Source organism: Aquarana catesbeiana, linkage group LG01, assembly GCF_042186555.1.
Source record: "Aquarana catesbeiana isolate 2022-GZ linkage group LG01, ASM4218655v1, whole genome shotgun sequence".
In the NCBI taxonomy this organism is placed as follows: Eukaryota; Metazoa; Chordata; class Amphibia; order Anura; family Ranidae; genus Aquarana; species Aquarana catesbeiana.
In genome coordinates, this window is record NC_133324.1 from 71,662,689 (window position 1) to 71,684,433 (window position 21,745).

Consider the following 21,745-nt stretch of genomic DNA (forward strand, 5'->3'; position numbering starts at 1 on the left):
GCTCATTAAGGATTAGACTAAAATTGGAGATGAGCAGCGGTGATTCACAGACCCGTGATGCCCAGACACTTCAACTCACCTAATGCAGCAAAGTGACATTACACTGGGATTGCCGTGCACAGCTTTAAAACACCAAACTGTAAATCATAAGATACACAATATACGGAGGTGTGACAATTTAATTCCTGGAATTCCTTAGCATTGCACTACGGAGTCGCACGGCCATTCGCACTCGAGTGTGTTCTGACATGACTCGCACTTGCCAGGGTCACAGACCAGGTGACTCAGTCTTTACAGAGTAGTAGAAGAAATACCACGCGTGTGTTGTGCGGTTGGCAGAAAGTGAGTGAGAGCAATCAGCAGGTGGACATCAAATTTTACATGAAAATTGACAAAAGTGCGAGTGAAACTTTAGCTCTGTTACAGCGTAAGCTTATGGTGAACATTCCCTCGAGAAATCAAGTGTTTGTGAATGGCATAGGTCAGTGATGGCGAACCTATGGCACCCGTGCCACAGCTGGCACACCGAGCCCTCTCTAGGGGCATGCAGCGCGCTGCCAGGATAGGGGAGGGAATCCCCCAGTAAGGTAGCCTCTTGCACTGACGGTGCAGGCGCGGAGGAGTCGGTTCCCTTCCTATCATCAGTGCGATCGATCAGGCAGCGGGGTGGCAGATGTAAGCAAAACGCTCCCTCCATGCACTGAGGACAGCCCAGTGGGAAGGACACGGAGTGTCTGTCTCTGTAAGCAGCGCCGCAATACACAGGAAGAGAAGAATGACTCCTCCCTTCCTGGACTTTGAAGCCAATAGGAGAGCGGCTTCCTGTGCAGGGGCTCGGGTGGCGGGCGCTAAAGCATGACAACGTGGAGGACTCTGGCTGCACATACACAGGTAGAACAGTGCTATGGGGGAAAGGGGGCGCAGAGGACACTGCTGTGTATGTGGTGGGTATGTGAAGGGGCCAGAGGACACTGCTTTGGGAAGGGCCATCCCCATAGCAGTGTCCTCTATTGGCCTTCACATTACCCCCGATCCCTGCATTCTGAGCACAGCGCATCTCCGATCCCTGCATTCTGAGCACAGCGCATCTCCGATCCCTGCATTCTGAGCACAGCGCATCTCCGATCCCTGCATTCTGAGCACAGCGCATCTCCGATCCCTGCATTCTGAGCACAGCGCATCTCCGATCCCTGCATTCTGAGCACAGCGCATCTCCGATCCCTGCATTCTGAGCACAGCGCATCTCCGATCCCTGCATTCTGAGCACAGCGCATCTCCGATCCCTGCATTCTGAGCACAGCGCATCTCCGATCCCTGCATTCTGAGCACAGCGCATCTCCGATCCCTGCATTCTGAGCACAGCGCATCTCCGATCCCTGCATTCTGAGCACAGCGCATCTCCGATCCCTGCATTCTGAGCGTAACGCTCAGCGAAAAAGCACAAAAGGGGCATAATCGTACACTTTTGGTCTTAGGGCTCATTCAGAGGGATGATCAGTCCCATCCTCTGTACAGAGCCCCTAGTAGGTTTAATTCCATGTTGGCACTTTGAAATAAAGTTGGTTTTGTGTCGCTGTTTGGGCACTCGGGCTTAAAATGGTTCGCCATCACTGGCATAGGTGGTTTAAGGAGGGGCGGGAAGAGGTCCACCATGACGCAAGAAGTGGGCAACCAAAAACACAAAAGAGGGATACAAATGTGGACAGAGTGCGAACCTTTGTATGCTCAGATCAAAGATTGAGCGTTTGAACGATGGCAGAAGAATTTAATGAGGAAGTAAACCCTGGTGGGTTTTACTTCCTCTTTAGATCCCTGCAAGGGTAAAGCATAAAGGGCTAGTATGCATCTCATACTAGCCCATTATATGTCACTTACCTGACACCAAAGCCCATGCTGTTGTCCCCATGAGCAGGGAGCTTCCATCTTCGCCCCTCTTCCTTCCGGGGCCACGAACTCCGGCTCTGTGACTGGCGGGAGCCGCCAGTCATGGCATGCCCCTATTAGAAACGGCAGGATGTGCCCTTTCTAAAGGGCGCATGCGTCAGTCAATCGACGCTCGTCTTTTTAGTAAATATCTCCTAAATCGTGGAGGTTTAGGAGATATTTTAAGCACCTACAGATAAGCCATAATATAGGCTCATCTGTAGGTAAAAGTGGTTGTACAGGGTGTACAACCACTTTAACATGAACAGGCAAACAGTGCGGCAGATTCTAATGGAGGATTTGGGAGAGAGAACGATTTCTGCAAAGATGGGGTCTTGAATCTTGACAGAAGAAGATCAGAAAGAATATAAACTTCATATTTCATCTAATCTTTTGAATATATTTGATATTCTATTTTTACAGTCCATTCCAGGAATTAAATTGTCACACCTCGTATGTTTAATTCCTGCTGGTAATACATTCACAGTGGAAAACCTGTGGAACAGTAAAGTGTGGATATTTAACGTGATAAAGGTTTAGGTTTAATTTATAAAATATTATTTTTTTTTTTTTTTAAATACAATAAAAGGAAGAACAAACATGTCATACTTACCTGCTCTGTACAAGGATTTTGCACAGGGCAGCCCCGTTCCTCCCCTTCTCGGAACCCCCAGTTGGCGCTCTGCCCAACCCCCCCCCCCATAGCAAGCCGCTTGCTATAGGGGGCACTCGTGCGCTCACTTCCAAGCCCCGCTTTGTGTCCATAAGACACATACACCCCCCAAGGGCCTGGCCCCTTCTCACTGCCCGCGATTCACAGCAGTGGCAACCACTGGCTCCCGCTGCTGTCTCTAAGCCAATGAGGAGGCAGAAAGTCAGGACAGCAGCTGCTCTCATGCACATTGCTGGATCAAGATATAGTACTAGGGGGGCCTCCAGCACTGGCGCAGCTACAATCATCTGCAAAGGCAAGTCTGCAGATGTATACCATAGAGGCTGCAACCATGGGCATGTTAGAGGCTGCAACCATGGGCATGTTAGAGGCTGCAACCATGGGCATGTTAGAGGCTGCAACCATGGGCATGTTAGAGGCTGCAACCATGGGCATGTTAGAGGCTGCAACCATGGGCATGTTAGAGGCTGCAACCATGGGCATGTTAGAGGCTGCAACCATGGGCATGTTAGAGGCTGCAACCATGGGCATGTTAGAGGCTGCAACCATGGGCATGTTAGAGGCTGCAACCATGGGCACTAAACAGGCTGCAACCATGGGCACTAAACAGGCTGCAACCATGGGCACTAAACAGGCTGCAACCATGGGCACTAAACAGGCTGCAACCATGGGCACTAAACAGGCTGCAACCATGGGCACTAAACAGGCTGCAACCATGGGCACTAAACAGGCTGCAACCATGGGCACTAAACAGGCTGCAACCATGGGCACTAAACAGGCTGCAACCATGGGCATATTAGAGGCTGCATATGAGCATAGATCAATCTGCAGAGCACTGAACCTTTTTTTAAAATGTATTTTTTTTTCTGAAACTTCCCTCTTAAAAGTTAAGGTGCGTGTTATACGCTGATAAATACAGTAATTCACTACTGGGGGGGGTGGGGGGGAGTGTATTCCAGAGATTAAAACCAAAAGAAACATCATAAACCATAACAGAACACCTAGCAGCTGATTGGTTACTATGTACAGCTGTGCCCGATTCTCTGGGTTCCAGCTTTAGTAAATCTCCCCCTGTGAGTTGTATCCCCACTACTGATCAATGTACAAAGCCCGATACTACAGCTGTGGCCAAAAGTTGAGAACGACACAAATATTCATTTTTACAAAGTCTGCTGCTTCAGTGTTTTTAGATCTTTGTCAGATGTTACTGAAGTATAATTACAAGCATTTTATAAGTGTCAAAGGCTTTGACAATTACGTTAACCTCTTCCCGTCTGCGCTATAGCCGAATGATGGCTACAGCGCGGACCTACTTTGCCGGGAGGACATCTATTGAGCGGTCTGTGCGCCCTGTGATCAGGAAGTCTATGAGACTCGGCTGATCACAGATCGGAGTGAGGGGTCGATCCGGACCCCTTACCACATGATCAGCTGTCAGCTAATGACAGCTGATCATGTGATGTAAACAGAGCCGGTAATTGGTTATTTTTTTCTCCTCGCGCTGATAGCGTGAGGAGAAAAATTAAATTAAATAAAAAGCCGATCACCGGTGGCTGTGAGGGGGACATCAGTCCCAATCGTGGAGAGCCTCTGCAGAGTCATCTGAGCCACCTGCCAGTGTACAACAGTGCCGCCTACCAGTGCCCACAGTGTCACCAATCAGTGCCTCGTCACCAATGCTGCCCATCAATGCCACCTACCAGTGCCGCCTTATCTGTGCCCATCAGCAAATATCAATGAAGGAGGAAAAATTAGCTGTTTGCAAAATTTTAAAACAAACTATGAAACTTTTTTTGTTTTATTTCTGTCTTTTTTTTTGTTTAGCAAAAAAATAAAAACCTAAGTGGTGATTAAATACCACCAAAAGAAAGATCTGTTTGAAAAAAAAAAAAAAAAAAAAAAAAAGATAAAAAATTTAATTTGAGTACAGTGTTGCATGACTGCGCAATTGTCATTCAAACTGTGACAGTGCTGAAAGCTAAAAATTGGTCTGGGCAGGAGGGGGGGGTTTAGGTGCCCTGTAAGCAAGTGGTTAAGTTTATGAAAAGAGACAAAATTTGCAGGTTTGACCCTTCTTTTTCAAGACCTCTGCAATTCTTGGCACGCTGTCAATTAACTGCTGGGCCACATCCTGAATGATGGCAGCCCATTATTGCTTGTTGTTTGACAGAATTTGTGGAGGTTTTTTTGTTCACCCGCCTCTTTATTGACCACAAGTTCTCAATGGGATTAAGGTCTGGGGAGTTTCCTGGCCATGGACTCAAAGCTATGATGTTTTGTTCCCCAAGCCACTTAGTTATCACTTTTGCTATATGGCAAGGTGCTCCATCATGCTGGAAAACGCATTGTTCCTCACCAAACTGTTTTTGGATGGTTGGGAGAAGTTGCTCTTGGAGGATGTTTTTGTACCATTCTTTATTCATGGTGTCCTTGGGCAGAATTGTGAGTGAGCCCACTCCCTTGGCTGAGAAGCAACCTCACACATAAATGGTCTCAGGATGCTTTACTGTTGGCATGACACAGGACTGATGGTAGCGCTCACCTTTTCTTCTCTGGACAGGTTTTTTTTTTCCCCAAATGCCCCAAACAAATTGGAAAGGGGAGCCCTCAGAGAAGATGACTTTACCCCAGTCCTCAGCAGTCCAATCCCTGTACCTTTTGCAGAATATCAGTCTGTCCCTGATGTTTTTCCTGTGGATAAGTGGCTTCTTTGCTGCCCTTCTTGACACCAGGCCATCCTCCAAAAGTCTTCTCCTCACTGTTCATGTAGATGTACTCACACCTGTCTGCTGTCATTCCTGAGCCAGCTTTGCACTGGTAGTGCCCCAATCCCGCAGCTGAATTAACTGTAAGACGGTCCTGGCACTTGCTGGGCTTTCTTGAGCGCCCTGAAGCCTCTTTCACAAATGCAGTGGAAATGTTTTTTATGGGATTAACTTAAATTTCATGGCAAAGAGGGACTTTGCAATTAATCTGATCACTCTTTATAACATTCTGGAGTATATGCAAATTGCCATCATAAAAACCGAGGCAGCAGACTTTGTGAAAATGAATATTTGTGTAATTCTCAAAACTTTTGGTCACGGCTGTAGGTTCCTACTACTGATCCATGTACTAAGCCTGATGCTGCACTTCTACCACTGATCCACGTATTATTATTATTATTATACAAGATTTATATAGCGCCAACAGTTTGCGCAGCGCTTTACAACATGAGGGCAGACAGTACACTTACAATACAGGAGGGATCAGAGTGCCCTGATCATTAGAGCTTACAATCTAGAAGGGAGCGTCAAGTGGAAACAAAAAAAAGGTAATAACTGTGGGGGATGAGCTGATGGAGAAAATGAAAATACAGTTGTTAGGTGGGGGTAGGGTAGGCTTCTCTGAAGAGAAGGGTTTTCAGGGATCTTCTAAAAGCTAATAAAGTAGGAGATAAGCAGACAGATTGGGGTAGGACATTCCATAGGACTGGAGAGGCCTTGGAAAAGTCCTGGAGGTGACGAAGGAGCTAAAGAGCAGGAGGTCTTAAGAGGAACGAAGAGAACGAGTAGGTTGGTATTTAGAGACTAGGCTAGTGATGTAGCTGGGGGCGAAATTGTGGATGGCTTTGTACGTAGTTGTTAGAATTTTGAATTTAAATCTTTGGCCGAGCAGAAACCAGTGGAGGGATTGACAGAGAGGGGTAGCAGATACAGAGCGATTGGTAAGGTGGATGAGTCTGGCAGTAGCATTCATGATGGATTGAAGAGGTGATAGACTATGTAGAGGTAAGCCAATGAGAAGGGAGTTGCAGTAGTCGAGGTGAGAGATGACCAGCGAGTGAATTAAGAGCTTTGTTGTGTCCTTGGTTAGAAAGGGGAGTATTTTGGAGATGTTGAGGAGGTTGAGGCGGCAGGATTTGGACAGTGATTGGATGTGTTGCTTGAAGGAGAGTTCAGAGTCTAGGACTACACCTAGAACCTTGGCATGTGAGGATGGGCTGATAGTTGTGCCATCGATTTTGACAGAGAGATCAGGGGAAGGGGCATATGGGGGAGGAAAAATTATAAGTTCAGTTTTGGGTAGATTGAGTTTGAGGAAGTGGAGTGACATCCAGACTGATATATCTGATAGTAAATTAGTGATATGTGAGGAGACAGAGGGAGTGAGCTGAGGGGTAGAGAAATAGATTTGGGTGTCATCAGCTTAGAGATGGTATTGAAAGTTGACCCACAGAGGTGGTGTAGATTGAAAATAGGAGAGATCCAAGAACAGAACCTTGGGGGGACCCCAACAGAGAAAGGATGAGGAGAGGAGGAAGTAGAGTTGTAAGAAACACTAAAGGTGCGGTTGGATAAGTAGGAAGAGAACCAGCGAAAGGTACAGTCACGGAGACCAAAGTCGTGGAGTTTTTTTTGAGGAGGAGGGGGTGGTCAACCGTATCAAAGGCAGCAGAGAGGTCCAGGAGTAGGAGTACAGAATAGTGTCGATTGGTTTTGGCCGTTAGTAGATCATTTGTTAGTTTTAGGAGAGCAGTTTCTGTGGTGTGTTGAGGACGAAATTCAGACTGAAGGGGATCAAGAAGGCTATTATCAGCGAGGTGGACGCTCAGTCGGTTGTAGACCAGATGTTCGAGGAGTTTGGATAAGAAGGGGAGCAAGGAGATGGGGCGTAGGTTGTTAAGATTGGATGGGTCCAGTGAGGGCTTTTTAAGTATGGGTCTGACAAGTGCATGTTTTAGAGAGTTGGGGGAAGATGCCAGAAGAGAGGGAGAGAATGAAGATGTGGGTTAGAGAGTGTAGCATAAAGCCAGAGGGTGAACGTAGCATTTGCTAGGGAACAGCATCCAGAGGGCAGGTGGCAAGGCAGACATTACCAAGTAGTTTAACAACCTTGTCTATAGTAGTGGGGTTGAAAGAGGGAAGTAATGATTGTACCTGTGGGCATGAAGTGTAAAGCGTGGAGGGTATCGGAACAGTAGAGATCTAAGCCCGATACTGCGCTCCAACCACTGATCCACGTACTAAGCCCGCTACTGCACTCCTACTACTGATCCATGTACTAAGTCCGATACTGCGCTCCAACCACTGATCCACGTACTAAGCCCGCTACTGCACTCCTACTACTGATCCACGTACTAAGCCCGCTACTGCACTCCTACTACTGATCCACGTACTAAGCCCGCTACTGCACTCCTACTACTGATCCACGTACTAAGCCCGCTAATGCACTCCTACTACTGATTCATGTACTAAGTCCAATACTGCGCTCCAACCACTGATCCACGTACTAAGCCCGCTACTGCACTCCTACTACTGATCCACGCACTAAGCCCGCTACTGCACTCCTACTACTGATCCACGTACTAAGCCCGCTACTGCACTCCTACTACTGATCCACGTACTAAGCCCGCTAATGCACTCCTACTACTGATTCATGTACTAAGTCCAATACTGCGCTCCAACCACTGATCCACGTACTAAGCCCGCTACTGCACTCCTACTACTGATCCACGCACTAAGCCCGAAACTGCGCTCCAACCACTGAACCACGTACTAAGCCCGATACTGCGCTCCAACCACTGATCCACGTACTAAGCCCGCTACTGCACTCCTACTACTGATCCATGTACTAAGTCCGATACTGCGCTCCAACCACTGATCCACGTACTAAGCCCGCTACTGCACTCCTACTACTGATCCACGTACTAAGCCCGCTACTGCACTCCTACTACTGATTCATGTACTAAGTCCAATACTGCGCTCCAACCACTGATCCACGTACTAAGCCCGCTACTGCACTCCTACTACTGATCCACGCACTAAGCCCGATACTGCACTCCTACTACTGATTCATGTACTAAGTCCAATACTGCGCTCCAACCACTGATCCACGTACTAAGCCCGCTACTGCACTCCTACTACTGATCCACGCACTAAGCCCGCTACTGCACTCCTACTACTGATTCATGTACTAAGTCCAATACTGCGCTCCAACCACTGATCCACGTACTAAGCCCGCTACTGCACTCCTACTACTGATCCATGTACTAAGCCCAAAACTGCGCTCCAACCACTGAACCACGTACTAAGCCCGATACTGCGCTCCAACCACTGATCCATGTACTAAGCCCGATACTGCGCTCCTACCACTGTTCACGTACTAAAGTCCGATGCTGCGCTCCTACCACTGATCCACGTACTGAGCCCGATACTGCGCTCCTACCACTGATCTCGATACTGCGCTCCAAACACTGATCCACATATTAAGCCCGATACTGTGCTCCTACCACTGATCCACATACTGAGCCTGATACTGCGCTCCTACCACTGTTCACGTACTAAAGTCCGATGCTGCGCTCCTACCACTGATCCACGTACTGAGCCCGATACTGCGCTCCTACCACTGATCTCGATACTGCGCTCCAAACACTGATCCACATATTAAGCCCGATACTGTGCTCCTACCACTGATCCATGTACTGAGCCCGATACTGCACTCCTACTACTGATCCAGGTACTAAGTCCGATACTGCGCTCCAACCACTGATCCACGTACTAAGCCTGATACTGCGCTCCAAGCACTGATCCACGTACTGAGCCCGATACTGCGCTCCTACCACTGATCTCGATACTGCGCTCCAAACACTGATCCACATATTAAGCCCGATACTGTGCTCCTACCACTGATCCACGTACTGAGCCCGATACTGCACTCCTACTACTGATCCAGGTACTAAGTCCGATACTGCGCTCCAACCACTGATCCACGTACTAAGCCTGATACTGCGCTCCAAGCACTGATCCATGTACTGAGCCCAATGCTGCGCTCCTACCACTGATCACCTACTAAAGTCCAATGCTGCGCTCCTACCACTGATCTCGATACTGCGCTCCAAACACTGATCCACATACTAAGCCCGATACTGTGCTCCTACCACTGATCCACGTACTGAGCCCGATGCTGCGCTCCTACCACTGATCCACGTACTGAGCCCGATACTGCGCTCCTACCACTGATCCACGTACTGAGCCCGACACTGCGCTCCTACCACTGATCCACGTACTGAGCCCGATACTGCGCTCCTACCACTGTTCACGTACTAAAGTCCGATGCTGCGCTCCTACCACTGATCCACGTACTGAGCCCGATACTGCGCTCCTACCACTGATCTCGATACTGCGCTCCAAACACTGATCCACATATTAAGCCCGATACTGTGCTCCTACCACTGATCCACATACTGAGCCTGATACTGCGCTCCTACCACTGTTCACGTACTAAAGTCCGATGCTGCGCTCCTACCACTGATCCACGTACTGAGCCCGATACTGCGCTCCTACCACTGATCTCGATACTGCGCTCCAAACACTGATCCACATATTAAGCCCGATACTGTGCTCCTACCACTGATCCATGTACTGAGCCCGATACTGCACTCCTACTACTGATCCAGGTACTAAGTCCGATACTGCGCTCCAACCACTGATCCACGTACTAAGCCTGATACTGCGCTCCAAGCACTGATCCACGTACTGAGCCCGATACTGCGCTCCTACCACTGATCTCGATACTGCGCTCCAAACACTGATCCACATATTAAGCCCGATACTGTGCTCCTACCACTGATCCACGTACTGAGCCCGATACTGCACTCCTACTACTGATCCAGGTACTAAGTCCGATACTGCGCTCCAACCACTGATCCACGTACTAAGCCTGATACTGCGCTCCAAGCACTGATCCATGTACTGAGCCCAATGCTGCGCTCCTACCACTGATCACCTACTAAAGTCCAATGCTGCGCTCCTACCACTGATCTCGATACTGCGCTCCAAACACTGATCCACATACTAAGCCCGATACTGTGCTCCTACCACTGATCCACGTACTGAGCCCGATGCTGCGCTCCTACCACTGATCCACGTACTGACCCCGATACTGCGCTCCTACCACTGATCCACGTACTGAGCCCGACACTGCGCTCCTACCACTGATCCACGTACTGAGCCCGATACTGCGCTCCTACCACTGATCCACGTACTGAGCCCGATACTGCGCTCCAAACATTGATCCACGTACTAAGCCCGCTACTGCACTCCTACTACTGATCCACGTACTATCGCAGTATCGGGCTCAGCGGTAGGAGCGCAGCATCAACTTAGTACGTGGATCAGTAGTAGAAGCGCAGTAAGTCCGATGCTGTGCTCCCACTACTGATCCACAAAATAAGCCCGATCTCTGTACGTAGGCTGCCCTGCCCACAGCCATTATAGGTCAGTAGTGCAGTGTGAGGGCGGGCTCTGTACAGAGATCAGTAGTTGGGAGTACATTATCAGGCTCTTTAAACAGGGCAGCATGAGTACAGATGTCGTGGCCGGTAATACGAGTACAGATATCGTGGCCGGTAATACGAGTACAGATATGGTGGCCGGTAATAATACGAGTACAGATATGGTGGCCGGTAATACGAGTACAGATATCGTGGCCGGTAATACGAGTACAGATATCGTGGCCGGTAATACGAGTACAGATATGGTGGCCGGTAATACGAGTACAGATATGGTGGCCGGTAATACGAATACAGATATCAGGCCGGTAATACGAATACAGATATCAGGCCGGTAATATGAATACAGACAGGCGGTGCCCCTCACCCTCTCATGGTGAATTTGACCACACTCAGCCTGGACCCGGCGGCGCTCAGCTCGGGTTGGAACTCTCCGTCTCCTCCGATGACTTTCACTCCCACCATGTTGCCGGTCGCCGCACTCCTCTTGTTTCTGCCGCGTCACGCCGGGCCCTGCTCTCCTCTCCGCCCACAACGACACCGGGCCATGTGACCCGGAAACGCTCCCGCCGCCATACTTCTTCCTGGCAAAGCACCTGTTGGCCCGGAAGTGACATGCGCCTTATTCCTTGATGATCATAAGACAAACATATTGTAAGGAGCTGGCGCTATGAGTTTCGGTTTTTTATTACTAGTGCTGGCCTCATTCAAAGAGCACCTGTTGTCACTAAGATGTGCATTAAAGACTGTTTTTCTTAGGAAATTTGTATAAATAAACAGATAAATCTCTTACTAGTAACACATTCTACATTTTCATCCAAGATTTGATGCAGCTCAAACATTTTTTATCTTATCGTTGGATGGATAGCTTTATTGGCAAATCAGGAGCCAGGAATTGTGCCCCATGGACCTCCTGACCAATCAGGAATGGTGTCATGTATGGAGGAAAGCTTCACCAACCAACCCAAAGCCAGCAATTGTAGCCCTATGTAGAGTGGATAGCTTCACTGACCAATTAGGAGTCTGCAATTGTGGCTCCGTATAGAGTGGATAGCCTAACTTGCCAATCACCTGTATGGTGGATGGCTTCACTGACCAATCAAGAGTCACGCATTATGGGGTCATGTAGGGTGGATGGCTTCACTGACCAATCAAGAGTCACGCATTATGGGGTCATGTAGGGTGGATGGCTTCACTGACCAATCAAGAGTCACGCATTGTGGGGTCATGTATGGTGGATGGCTTCACTGACCAATCAAGAGTCACGCATTATGGGGTCATGTATGGTGGATGGCTTCACTGACCAATAAAGAGTCACGCATTGTGGGGTCATGTATGGTGGATGGCTTCACTGACCAATCAAGAGTCATGCATTATGGGGTCATGTAGGGTGGATAGCTTCACTGACAATTGTAAGTTGGGAATTGTGGCTCCATAGAGAGTGGATAGCCTTACTTACCAATCAGGAATGGCATCCTGTAGGGTGGATGGCTTCACTGGCCAATCAAGAGTCAGGCATTGTGGGATCATGTATGGTGGATAGCTTCACTTTCCAGAAGACTTGGTCTGGCGGACCGGACTCCGTCAGACAATTCGATCGTGTGTGGGCTCCAGCGGACTTTCTTCCCCCAAAAGTCAGACGGACCTAGAAATAAAACATGTTTCAAATCTTTCCGACGGATTTGAGTCCGGTCGAAAAATCTGCTCGTCTGTATGCTAGTCCGACGGACTTAAAGCGACGCTAGGGCAGCTATTGGCTACCGGCTACCAACTTCCTTCTTTTAGTCCGGTGTACGTCATCACGTACAAATCCGTCGGACTTTGGTGTGTAGGCAAGTCCGTTCGTTAGGAAAGTCCGTTGGCAGTCCGCCGAAAGTTCGTCAGATAGACCGTTGGACCAGTTCGCTCGTGTGTACGCGGCATTGCGGCATTACTCCATCCAATATGGAAAAATAAAGTGTTTTGGGTTGCATGCTCAGTAAATCAAATAAGGGCAATGCTGTAATCTTGGAATGCAGCATCAATGGGACTGAGCACCTGGATGTGGGACTGTCCCGGCAAATCCGGTTGGTGTAGATGCCATTGTTTTACAAGGAGAATTGCCATTGACACTATTTAACCCCTCCCCCCACCCCTTTAAGTGGGTGTTTGTGGCTTGGTGATGGGGTGAACTTAAAGGGGTGGGGGAAGGGGTTAAATAGTGTCAATGGCAATTCTCCTTGGAAAACAATGGCATCCACAACAACCGGATTTGCCGGGACAGTCCCACATCCAGGTGCTCAGTCCCATTGATGCTGCATTCTGTGACAGCCAATCACATTGGTCATGTGTTTAGGAGCCTGTCCCACCAGTTCCCAATCATTCACGCAAATTGGCGTACCTGTACATCGGTACTTTGACATTAAATACCGGGGTTATAGCAGCAGCTAGCTGCCATAACCCCAGTATTTTCACAGATGGCGTGAAAAAGTGGTCTCTGTGGGGGATTCACCGAGAGATCACTTTTATCGAGGCGGGAGGGCCCCTCCCGCCACGTTCCAGTCGTCTCCACCACTTATCGCTAGTGGCGGAGAAGATCGCGTCTGATCCCATCACAGCCTGGATGCCGAGTGAGGGAATGATGGCCCCCTCTCGGCTCCATAGCATTGGAGGGCGGAAGCGACGTCAAATGTCACTTCCGCCCGATGGTCTTAAAGGGGAATTTATTTATTTTTTGCAAAAAAAAAAATGACATTTAATTTTTTATAATTTTTTTTTATTGCATTTAAGTCTAAATGTTAACTCTGAGGTCTTTTTGACCCCAGATCTCACATTAAAGAGGTACTGTCCTGCTTTTTTTCTATTACAAGGGATGTTTACATTCCTTGTCATAGGAATAAAAGTGACCCAAACATTTTTTTTTTTTAAAAGGACAGTGTAAAAATCAAAAAAGTCAAATAATTAAGAAAAACATATTTTTTTAAAGCGCCCCGTCCCGCTGAGCTTGCGCGCAGAAGCGAATGCGTACGTAAGTCGCGCCCGCATAGGAAAAAGGTGTGAGGTATCGCCCCACAATCATTAGTGGGAGAGCAATAATTCTAGCTGAAGTCCTCCTCTGTAACTCAAAACTGGTAACGTAGAAATTTTTAAACGTCGCCAATGGAGATTTTTAAGGGCTAAAGTTTGTCGCCATTCCACGAGCGGGCGCAATTTTGAAGCGCGAGATGTTGGGTATCAATTTACTCGGCGTAACATCATCTTTCACAACATAGAAAAAAATTGGGCTAACTTTACTGTTGTCTTATTTTTTAAGAAATTGTGCTTGTAAGACCGCTGCACAAATACAGTGTGACATAAAGTATTGTAACGACTGCTATTTTATTCTCTAGGGTGTCTGGAAAAAATAAAAAATAATGTTTGAGGGTTCTAAGTAATTTTCTACCAAAAAAAAAAATGATTTTAACTTGTAAACAACAAATCTTAAAAAGAGTCTCGGGGCTGAAGTGGCTAGAGACCTCTGTGGTGGGGGTGCGCTCCCTTGGTTGTCGGGGGACGCATATGCATAGCTCCCAACTGTCCCTGATTTCGAGGGACTGTCCCTGATTTGAAGCAATGTCCCCTTGTCCCTCATTACTCCTCATTTGTCCCTCATTTTGGTCTGATCTATATAGATGTGTATATATAATGCACTGTTTATCTATCAAAAAGTGTTTTCCAGCGCCAAACCTTTCATCCAATTTCTAAATTGCTGCATTTGCATTTTTGCAAAAGACAATATAAAGGAATAGTAGTGGTAAAAAAGCCCTTGTTGGTTTAACCAATCTTGTTTTTTTGTACAATTCTCCTTTAAGGGGGCGTGGCAGGGGGTGTCTCCTATGCCTGCATACTTTTGCTGATAGGTGTCCCTCATTTCCATCTCAAAAAGTTGAGAGGTATGCATTCCACGAGCGGGCGCAATTTTGAAGCGCGACACGTTGGCTATCAATTTACTCGGTGTAACATCATCTTTCACAATATAGAAAAAAATTGGGCTAACTTTACTGTTGTCTTATTTTTTAAGAAATTGTGCTTGTAAGACCACTGCGCAAATACAATGTGACATAAAGTATTGCAACGACCGCCATTTTATTTTCTAGGGTGTCTGGAAAAAAATGTATAATGTTTGGGGTTCCTAAGTAAATTTCTAGCTAATAAAAAATGATTTTAACTTGTAAACAACAAATCTCAAAAAGAGGCTCGGGGCTGAAGTGGTTAGATTCCTCTGTGGTGGGAGTGCGCTCCCTTGGTTGTCGGGGGACTAGAGTTGCCACCTCATCCCTTTAAACCCGAACACATATGAATTTCACAGGTTCTGAGGCTAATTTAAAGCAGATAAGGCACCGAGTGAGTTTCATTACTACCCTAATCAGCCTCAGAACCTGTGTAATTCATATGTGTTTGGTTTTAAAGGGATGAGGTGGCAACCCTACGGGGGACGCATATGTGTGTGCGTTAATGCCCCCCCTCTACATCTCCACGCATACACGTTACACGGCAGCACACGGATATCTTTATTCTCCAATAAATACACATTTTAGCCTGAAATCCAAACATATATACACTTTGCTCCCTGAAATTTTTAACAGACGTACCAGGTAAGTAAGGTTCAGCCCTATACTTGCATATAGCTTTTCTAATATAATAAGTCACCATGTCATCATTTTATTTTCTAGTATTAGTCTTTACAGACAATTCCAGTCCTACAAAAAAAAAAACTTTATTATTTACTTTTATTTGAACTGAAAATGTAATTTGCCAGTAACCAAAATGGCGGCTTTTTTCCTATCCTAAGCAATGACTAGCCATTAACCAGCGGGCGCCCTTTTATGACTTTATATCCAACAACCACGACGTCAGACGTCTGTGAATTCTAACCAATGAAACGCTTGACATTGACGGGAAGACGAAGGCGTCAAGAAAACACGCCCAATGGTTGTTCTTTCGGCTTCCGGGATCTTTTTTTTTTTTGTGTGTGTGCGATAAACTTTATTGACACGTGCATGTTTGTTATCACCAGCTGGGTTTCTCAGTGCCCGGAAGCTGGTTCATGTGACTGTCTATCCTGCCCTGGTTTTTGTGGAAGGACGACAGATGCCGTAAAGTGGGGCGCTGTCGCCATAGGAACAGTCAGCTGGTGTGCTGGGAGAGCAGGGGGGTTCGGTGAGAGGTCCAAAGCTTGGGGGAGAGGAGTGCAGGAGGTGAGTGTGACTGTTCTCTGGGTCATCATATCTGAGGATGGGGGGGGGGGGTCATTGGTGTGTAAAGAGAACCTGTCATGGGGGGAGCTTTACAGAACATGGAGAGGTGGCACTGACCTAAAGAGAAGCTGTCCTCAGAGAACCATACCTAGGACACCATGAATGGTGGTGTGTGTGCAATGATTGGGTTTGGAGTCTCTGTTGTGCTTTGGGGTTGCCACCTGCCAGATACAAACTTTTATTCCTGGTATTTATAAATCATGCGAATGTGTTATACAATGTACACAGAACCAGCCAAACCAGAGGAGCTTACAATCTAATACTTCAGCTTGCCCTGCAGGACCGCTTTTGTCAGATTCCCGATTAAAACTTTAGATTTTTTTTATTTATGTGTTTTTTGAGTCACATGACCTATGAAAATCACCATAAGCACAGTAAAACCGGGGGGGGGGGGGGATCGGGTGCGTTTTCGGCACCGTCGTCGGCACTTTTCTTTACCGGCAAAATGCGGAAAGCACAATTTTCTGTGGTGCATCTCTGAATTATACGGTATAAAAAAAAACCTCTGTTTTGCCAAAAGCCTTTTAATACGTGACAAAGGATTGCCAAAACTCTATGGGTTAGCCAAAGAGACATCATACCAGACAAAGATTACTCTGAGATTACATTTTGTCAAAATAATATGCCATATGCATATTTTGTAAAGAGCAGCTCTCCTTGAGGAGAAGAGGCGGAGAAGAAACAAGAGGCGAAGCCCGGGTTGTGGGCTAGGCCGCGGAGCGGGGGGGGGGGGGGGTTGGTGGTAGCTCCATTTCTATTGGCAGCCGCTTTCATTGCCACCTGGGCTCCGCCTCTTGTTTGTTCCCCTTGGCCTCCACGAGAGCATCTCTTTGCAAAAATGGCGGCGGAGACAATATCACCAGTGCTGAACCCGGACCTCTAGCAGTGGCCTTGACAATATAGCAGCATGGAGGTCTCAGAATCTAGTGGCAAGCTGCATCCCTGGTGACAAGTGAGCGCAAGAGGCGGAGCCCGGGTTGTGGGCCAGGCGGCGGGAGGGGGGTGTTGGTGGTAGCTCCATTTCTATTGGCAGCCGCTTCCATTGCCGCCCAGGCTCCGCCTCTTGTTTGTTCCCCTCGGCCTCCACGAGAGCGGCTCTTTGCAAAAATGGCGGCGGAGACAATATCACCAGTGCTGAACCCGGACCTCTAGCAGTGGCCTTGACAATATAGCAGCATGGAGGTCTCAGAATCTAGTGGCAAGCTGCATCTCTGGTGACAAGTGAGCGCAAGAGGCGGAGCCCGGGTTGTGGGCCAGGCGGCGGGAGGGGGGTGTTGGTGGTAGCTCCATTTCTATTGGCAGCCGCTTCCATTGCCGCCCAGGCTCCGCCTCTTGTTTGTTCCCCTCGGCCTCCACGAGAGCGGCTCTTTGCAAAAATGGCGGCGGAGACAATATCACCAGTGCTGACCCCGGACTTCTAGCAGTGGCTTTGACGATACAGCAGCATGGAGGACTCAGAATCTAGTGGCAAGCTGCATCTGGTGGCAAGTAGCAAGCTGCATCACACTTTTTTGTAAATATTTTATTCTATCTTTTCATGTGACAACACTGAAGAAATGTCACTTTGCTACAATGTAAAGTAGTGAGTGTACAGCTTGTATAACAGTGTAAATTTGCTGTCCTCTCAAAATAACTCAACACACGCCCATTAATGTCTAAATCATTGGCAACACAAGTGAGTACACCCCTAAGTGAAAATGTCCAAATTGGGCCGAATTAGCCATTTTTCCTCCCTGGTGTCATGTGACTCGTTAGTATTGCAAGGTCTCAGGTGTGAATGGGGAGCAGGTGTGTTAAATTTGGTGACCCTTGATAAAGTCACGTGATGTGATGCAACGCGTCGGTAGGAGCCAGTGACGTCATCCAATGTGCCTGTTCGTTACAGTGTATGCAGTACGAGGAGAGAGATCGCGGTGAGCGGCTGACTGTTTATATGCGCTGTCATTTCTTATCACATGTGAGTGGATTCACTTATGTTTAGTGAGGAGATGGATACAGTGTTTTTGGATCATTGTACAATGATGCTTTCCTTTTTGGTTGCATGACTGAAACATACCATTGGAGGATTTCAGAACAAGTAGCCTGGCTAAATAGCAGTAGAGAAAGCTATGGTGCAGACAGCTGTCTTAATGAGTGAATAAGCATTCCGGATCTGTTGTAGTTTTTTTCTAATGCTCATTTAGGACTTGCTGTGGACCTTGATCTTATTCATTTATCCAGGACTATAATATGCCCTTATTTTGATGATTGGAGCGCAACATCCACCAGCACCGCAATGTTGTGGAGGAGTAGAAGAGGACTCCAGTGGCAACCTGTGAAGCTCTGGTGAACTCCATGTCCAAAAGGGTTAAGGCAGTGCTGGAAAATAATGGTGGCCACACAAAATATTGACACTTTAGGCCCAAATTGGACATTTTCGATGTAGCACCCTGGTGTTTAGGCAGGGTTTGCTCCTAAATTTACCTGCCAGGTATAGCTACCTTGGCTAATTGTTGAGGATCAATTGATTTCACTCTAATGCCCCATACACACGGTCGGATTTTCCGACGGAAAATGTGTGATAGGACCTTGTCGGAAATTCCGACCGTGTGTAGGCTCCATCACACATTTTCCATCGGAATTTCTGACACACAAAGTTTGAGAGCAGGCTATAAAATTTTCCGACGTCAAAATCCGTTGTCGGAAATTCCGATCGTGTGTACACAAATCCGACACACAAAGTGCCACGCATGCTCAGAATAAAGAGACGAAAGCTATTGGCTACTGCCCCGTTTATAGTCCCGACGTACGTGTTTTACATCACCACGTTTAGAACGATCGGATTTTCCGACAACTTTGTGTGACCGTGTGTATGCAAGACAAGTTTGAGCCAACATCCGTCGGAAAAAATCCATGGATTTTATTGTCGGAATGTCCGATCAATGTCCGACCGTGTGTACGGGACATAAGTCTATAATTGCTGCACTTCTTTCTTTTACCACTAGGTGGCTGGGTACTTGGTGGTACTAGATATGAGAAGGGCAATGCAAGGTCGGATTATGGGTATATGGCGTACCTCAGCCAATGGGCAGGGGTTTTCTTAAATCCCTTGGCCTGCTTGGAGAACCTATATATTTGGGTGGAGTCAGGCGATCGTTGTTCTGTGCCACCTGGATGGCTGTCTGGGTGGAAGTGTGTTGTACTGCCTGGGCTGCTAGGCCGCAGTTTGGGCCTATCCCAGGCACATCTGTCTGAGGGCCTATCCAGAAGCAAGAGAGAGCAGTGTAGGGTTGGAATTGCGGTCCAACCAACAGTAAAGGTTCTGCCGGCTGGAGAACCTGTCGTGGTCGGAGGTAGAGGGGAAGCTGTCGCCACTAAGGGATTGTCCACCTTATTACCAGGGACCACAGTGAGTAGCTGAAGCAAGTTCCAGAGCAGTATTCTTACCAACCGGGGATGGTGTTGGGAAACTTCAGTGGGTATCAAGCCAGGGACCCAGCCAGCGGAGGTGACGCTTGCAGAGCAGCTTTGTGTGTCAAGCCAGGAACCGAGCAGGCCAGTGGGGGGAAGCTTGAGAAGTATCTTGAGTGCCAAGCCAGGGACCCAGCAGAGAAGCGGGGGTGACGCTTGAGGAAGATACTACCATGAAGTGAAGATTGGAGGAGCTCAAGGGATTCAGTGGCAGTGAATCGTCTAGTGAGAGAGATTGGAAGCTCAGTGGGCTGAAAAACTACAAGGAGTGATTGTAGTGGAAGCGAAGGAACTGTTACACTTTGTGTTAGGAACTGTTAAAGACTGTTGCCATAGGAGACAATATTCCTGCACGTGCAGATGTGGCTTCTTGCTGGAGGCCTTTCCCTGCATGGCTGTCCTCCTCTTGAAGACTGAGTCTGTCTATTAATCTTGCAACAACCTAGGGGTGTCCTGGCCCTAACCCTCTCTCCCCCAAAAGTTTAAGAGAAATAAACTCTCTTTTGCATTCAAGAAGTGTCTGGTGCCCAATCAATTTACCTTGTATTACACCCACTATGCCACGCAACCCACCATATACAGAAGGATGTCAACTATCTCTGGCCCTGGAGGTTCTCATTAGACAGGAAGAGGCCTGGGACTTTGCTACATCACTTAGGGGTGTACTCTCATTTATTGCCAGCGGTTTAGACATTAATGGCTGTGTTGAGTTATTTGCTAAAGAAGCCGAGGGTAAAGGTGATGGACTGGCCAAGCATGTCTCCAGACCTAAACCCTATTGAGCATCTGTGGGACATCCTCAAACGGAAGGTGGAGGAGCGCAAGGTCTCTAACATCCACCAGCTCCGTGATGTCATCATGGAGGAGTGGAAGAGGACTCCAGTGGCAACCTGTGAAGCTCTGGTGAACTCCATGCCCATGAGGGTTAAGGCAGTTTTGGAAAATAATGGTGGTCACACAAAATATTGACACTATGGTCCCAATTTAGACATTTTCACTTAGGGGTGTACTCACTTTTGTTGCCAGCGGTTTAGACATTAATGGCTGTGTGTTGAGTTATATTGAGGGGACAGCAAATTTACACTGTTATACAAGCTGTACACTCACTACTTTACATTGTAGCAAAGTGTCATTTTTTCAGTGTTGTCACATGAAAAGATATAATAAAATATTTACAAAAATTTGAGGGGTGTACTCACTTTTGTGAGTCTCTCTGACACACTCAATATCTCTATATCAGTTTTTATTAGGGTTACAGGTAACCGATACAAATCGGGGAAAAAAAACAAACCAGATTAAGTGGTTGGAAGGGAAGGACGATCCAGTATCAACAATGCATACAAAAAAAATTGTATAAAATTAAATTTTTTTAAAATGTTTTTAATTCTCTTGAACCTAAAAATAAATGAGGAAAATATGCTGCAAATCACAGTTTCTAATGCTGCGATTTTTAATGGAAAAGCAGATGGCTCATAACTTTAGTCTTATGCCCTGTACACACGACCGTTTTGCCGTCAGAATAAACTCCAAAGGTTTCTCTGACAGAACTCCGACTGAATTCCGCTCAAGCGGTCTTGCCTACACACGGTCACACCAAAGTCTGACCATCCAGAACGCGGTAATGTACAACGGGACTAGAAAAAGGAAGTTCTGTCGTAAATATTTAAAGCGTGTTCCATTTCTAGATCTGTTAGAATTTTCGAAAAAAAAAAAGTCAGATGAGGCATACACACGATCGGAATAGAGGATGAAAAGCTTCCGTCTGACTTTTTCTGTCAGACATTCCGCTCGTGTGTACGCGGCATTTGTGTTTATATGAACTGTTGCTGGTTTAGTCCAGCAGTTCACCATTTTATCACCTCGTGTCATGTTTGTTTTAGTTTTAAAATATTGTGTGCAGTTGAGTTTGAGTGTTTTGGTTTGTGATAACATCGGAGTCCTCCCTGTGTGTTTGCTGCAGAGCAGGTAGGAAAACTTCCACTGACCATGGAGAGCAAATGTAGTACAGTGCAGCCCTTTCCACCCAGGGTGCCTTCTGGTGTCTTCAGGGGTGCCTCGGCAAAATGCCTAAAAACTGGGCCAAAATTGTATACTAGCCAATGGGTGAATCAATCCTACTGTTTTAGTTACATAAAGCCACAAGTTTTCATT

At 47.2% G+C, this 21,745-nt stretch overlaps 2 protein-coding genes across 3 annotated transcripts in view; one reads left to right on the forward strand and one right to left on the reverse strand.

Annotated features, from left to right (window-relative positions):
* TXNL1 (thioredoxin like 1) overlaps nt 1-11,442 on the reverse strand; it is a 39,952-nt gene extending 28,510 nt beyond the window's left edge. The window contains exon 1 of the mRNA XM_073620203.1: nt 11,236-11,442. Within this exon, the coding sequence (XP_073476304.1) occupies nt 11,236-11,333 (98 nt within the window). The 5' untranslated portion in view covers nt 11,334-11,442. The remainder of the gene's footprint in view (nt 1-11,235) is intronic.
* Nucleotides 11,443-15,789: 4,347 nt separating this feature from the next.
* Nucleotides 15,790-21,745, forward strand: part of WDR7 (WD repeat domain 7) — a 586,970-nt gene continuing 581,014 nt past the window's right edge. For both annotated transcript variants that reach the window (XM_073620215.1, XM_073620224.1), the window contains exon 1: nt 15,790-16,084. The gene's annotated coding sequence lies outside the window, so the exon portion shown is untranslated. The remainder of the gene's footprint in view (nt 16,085-21,745) is intronic.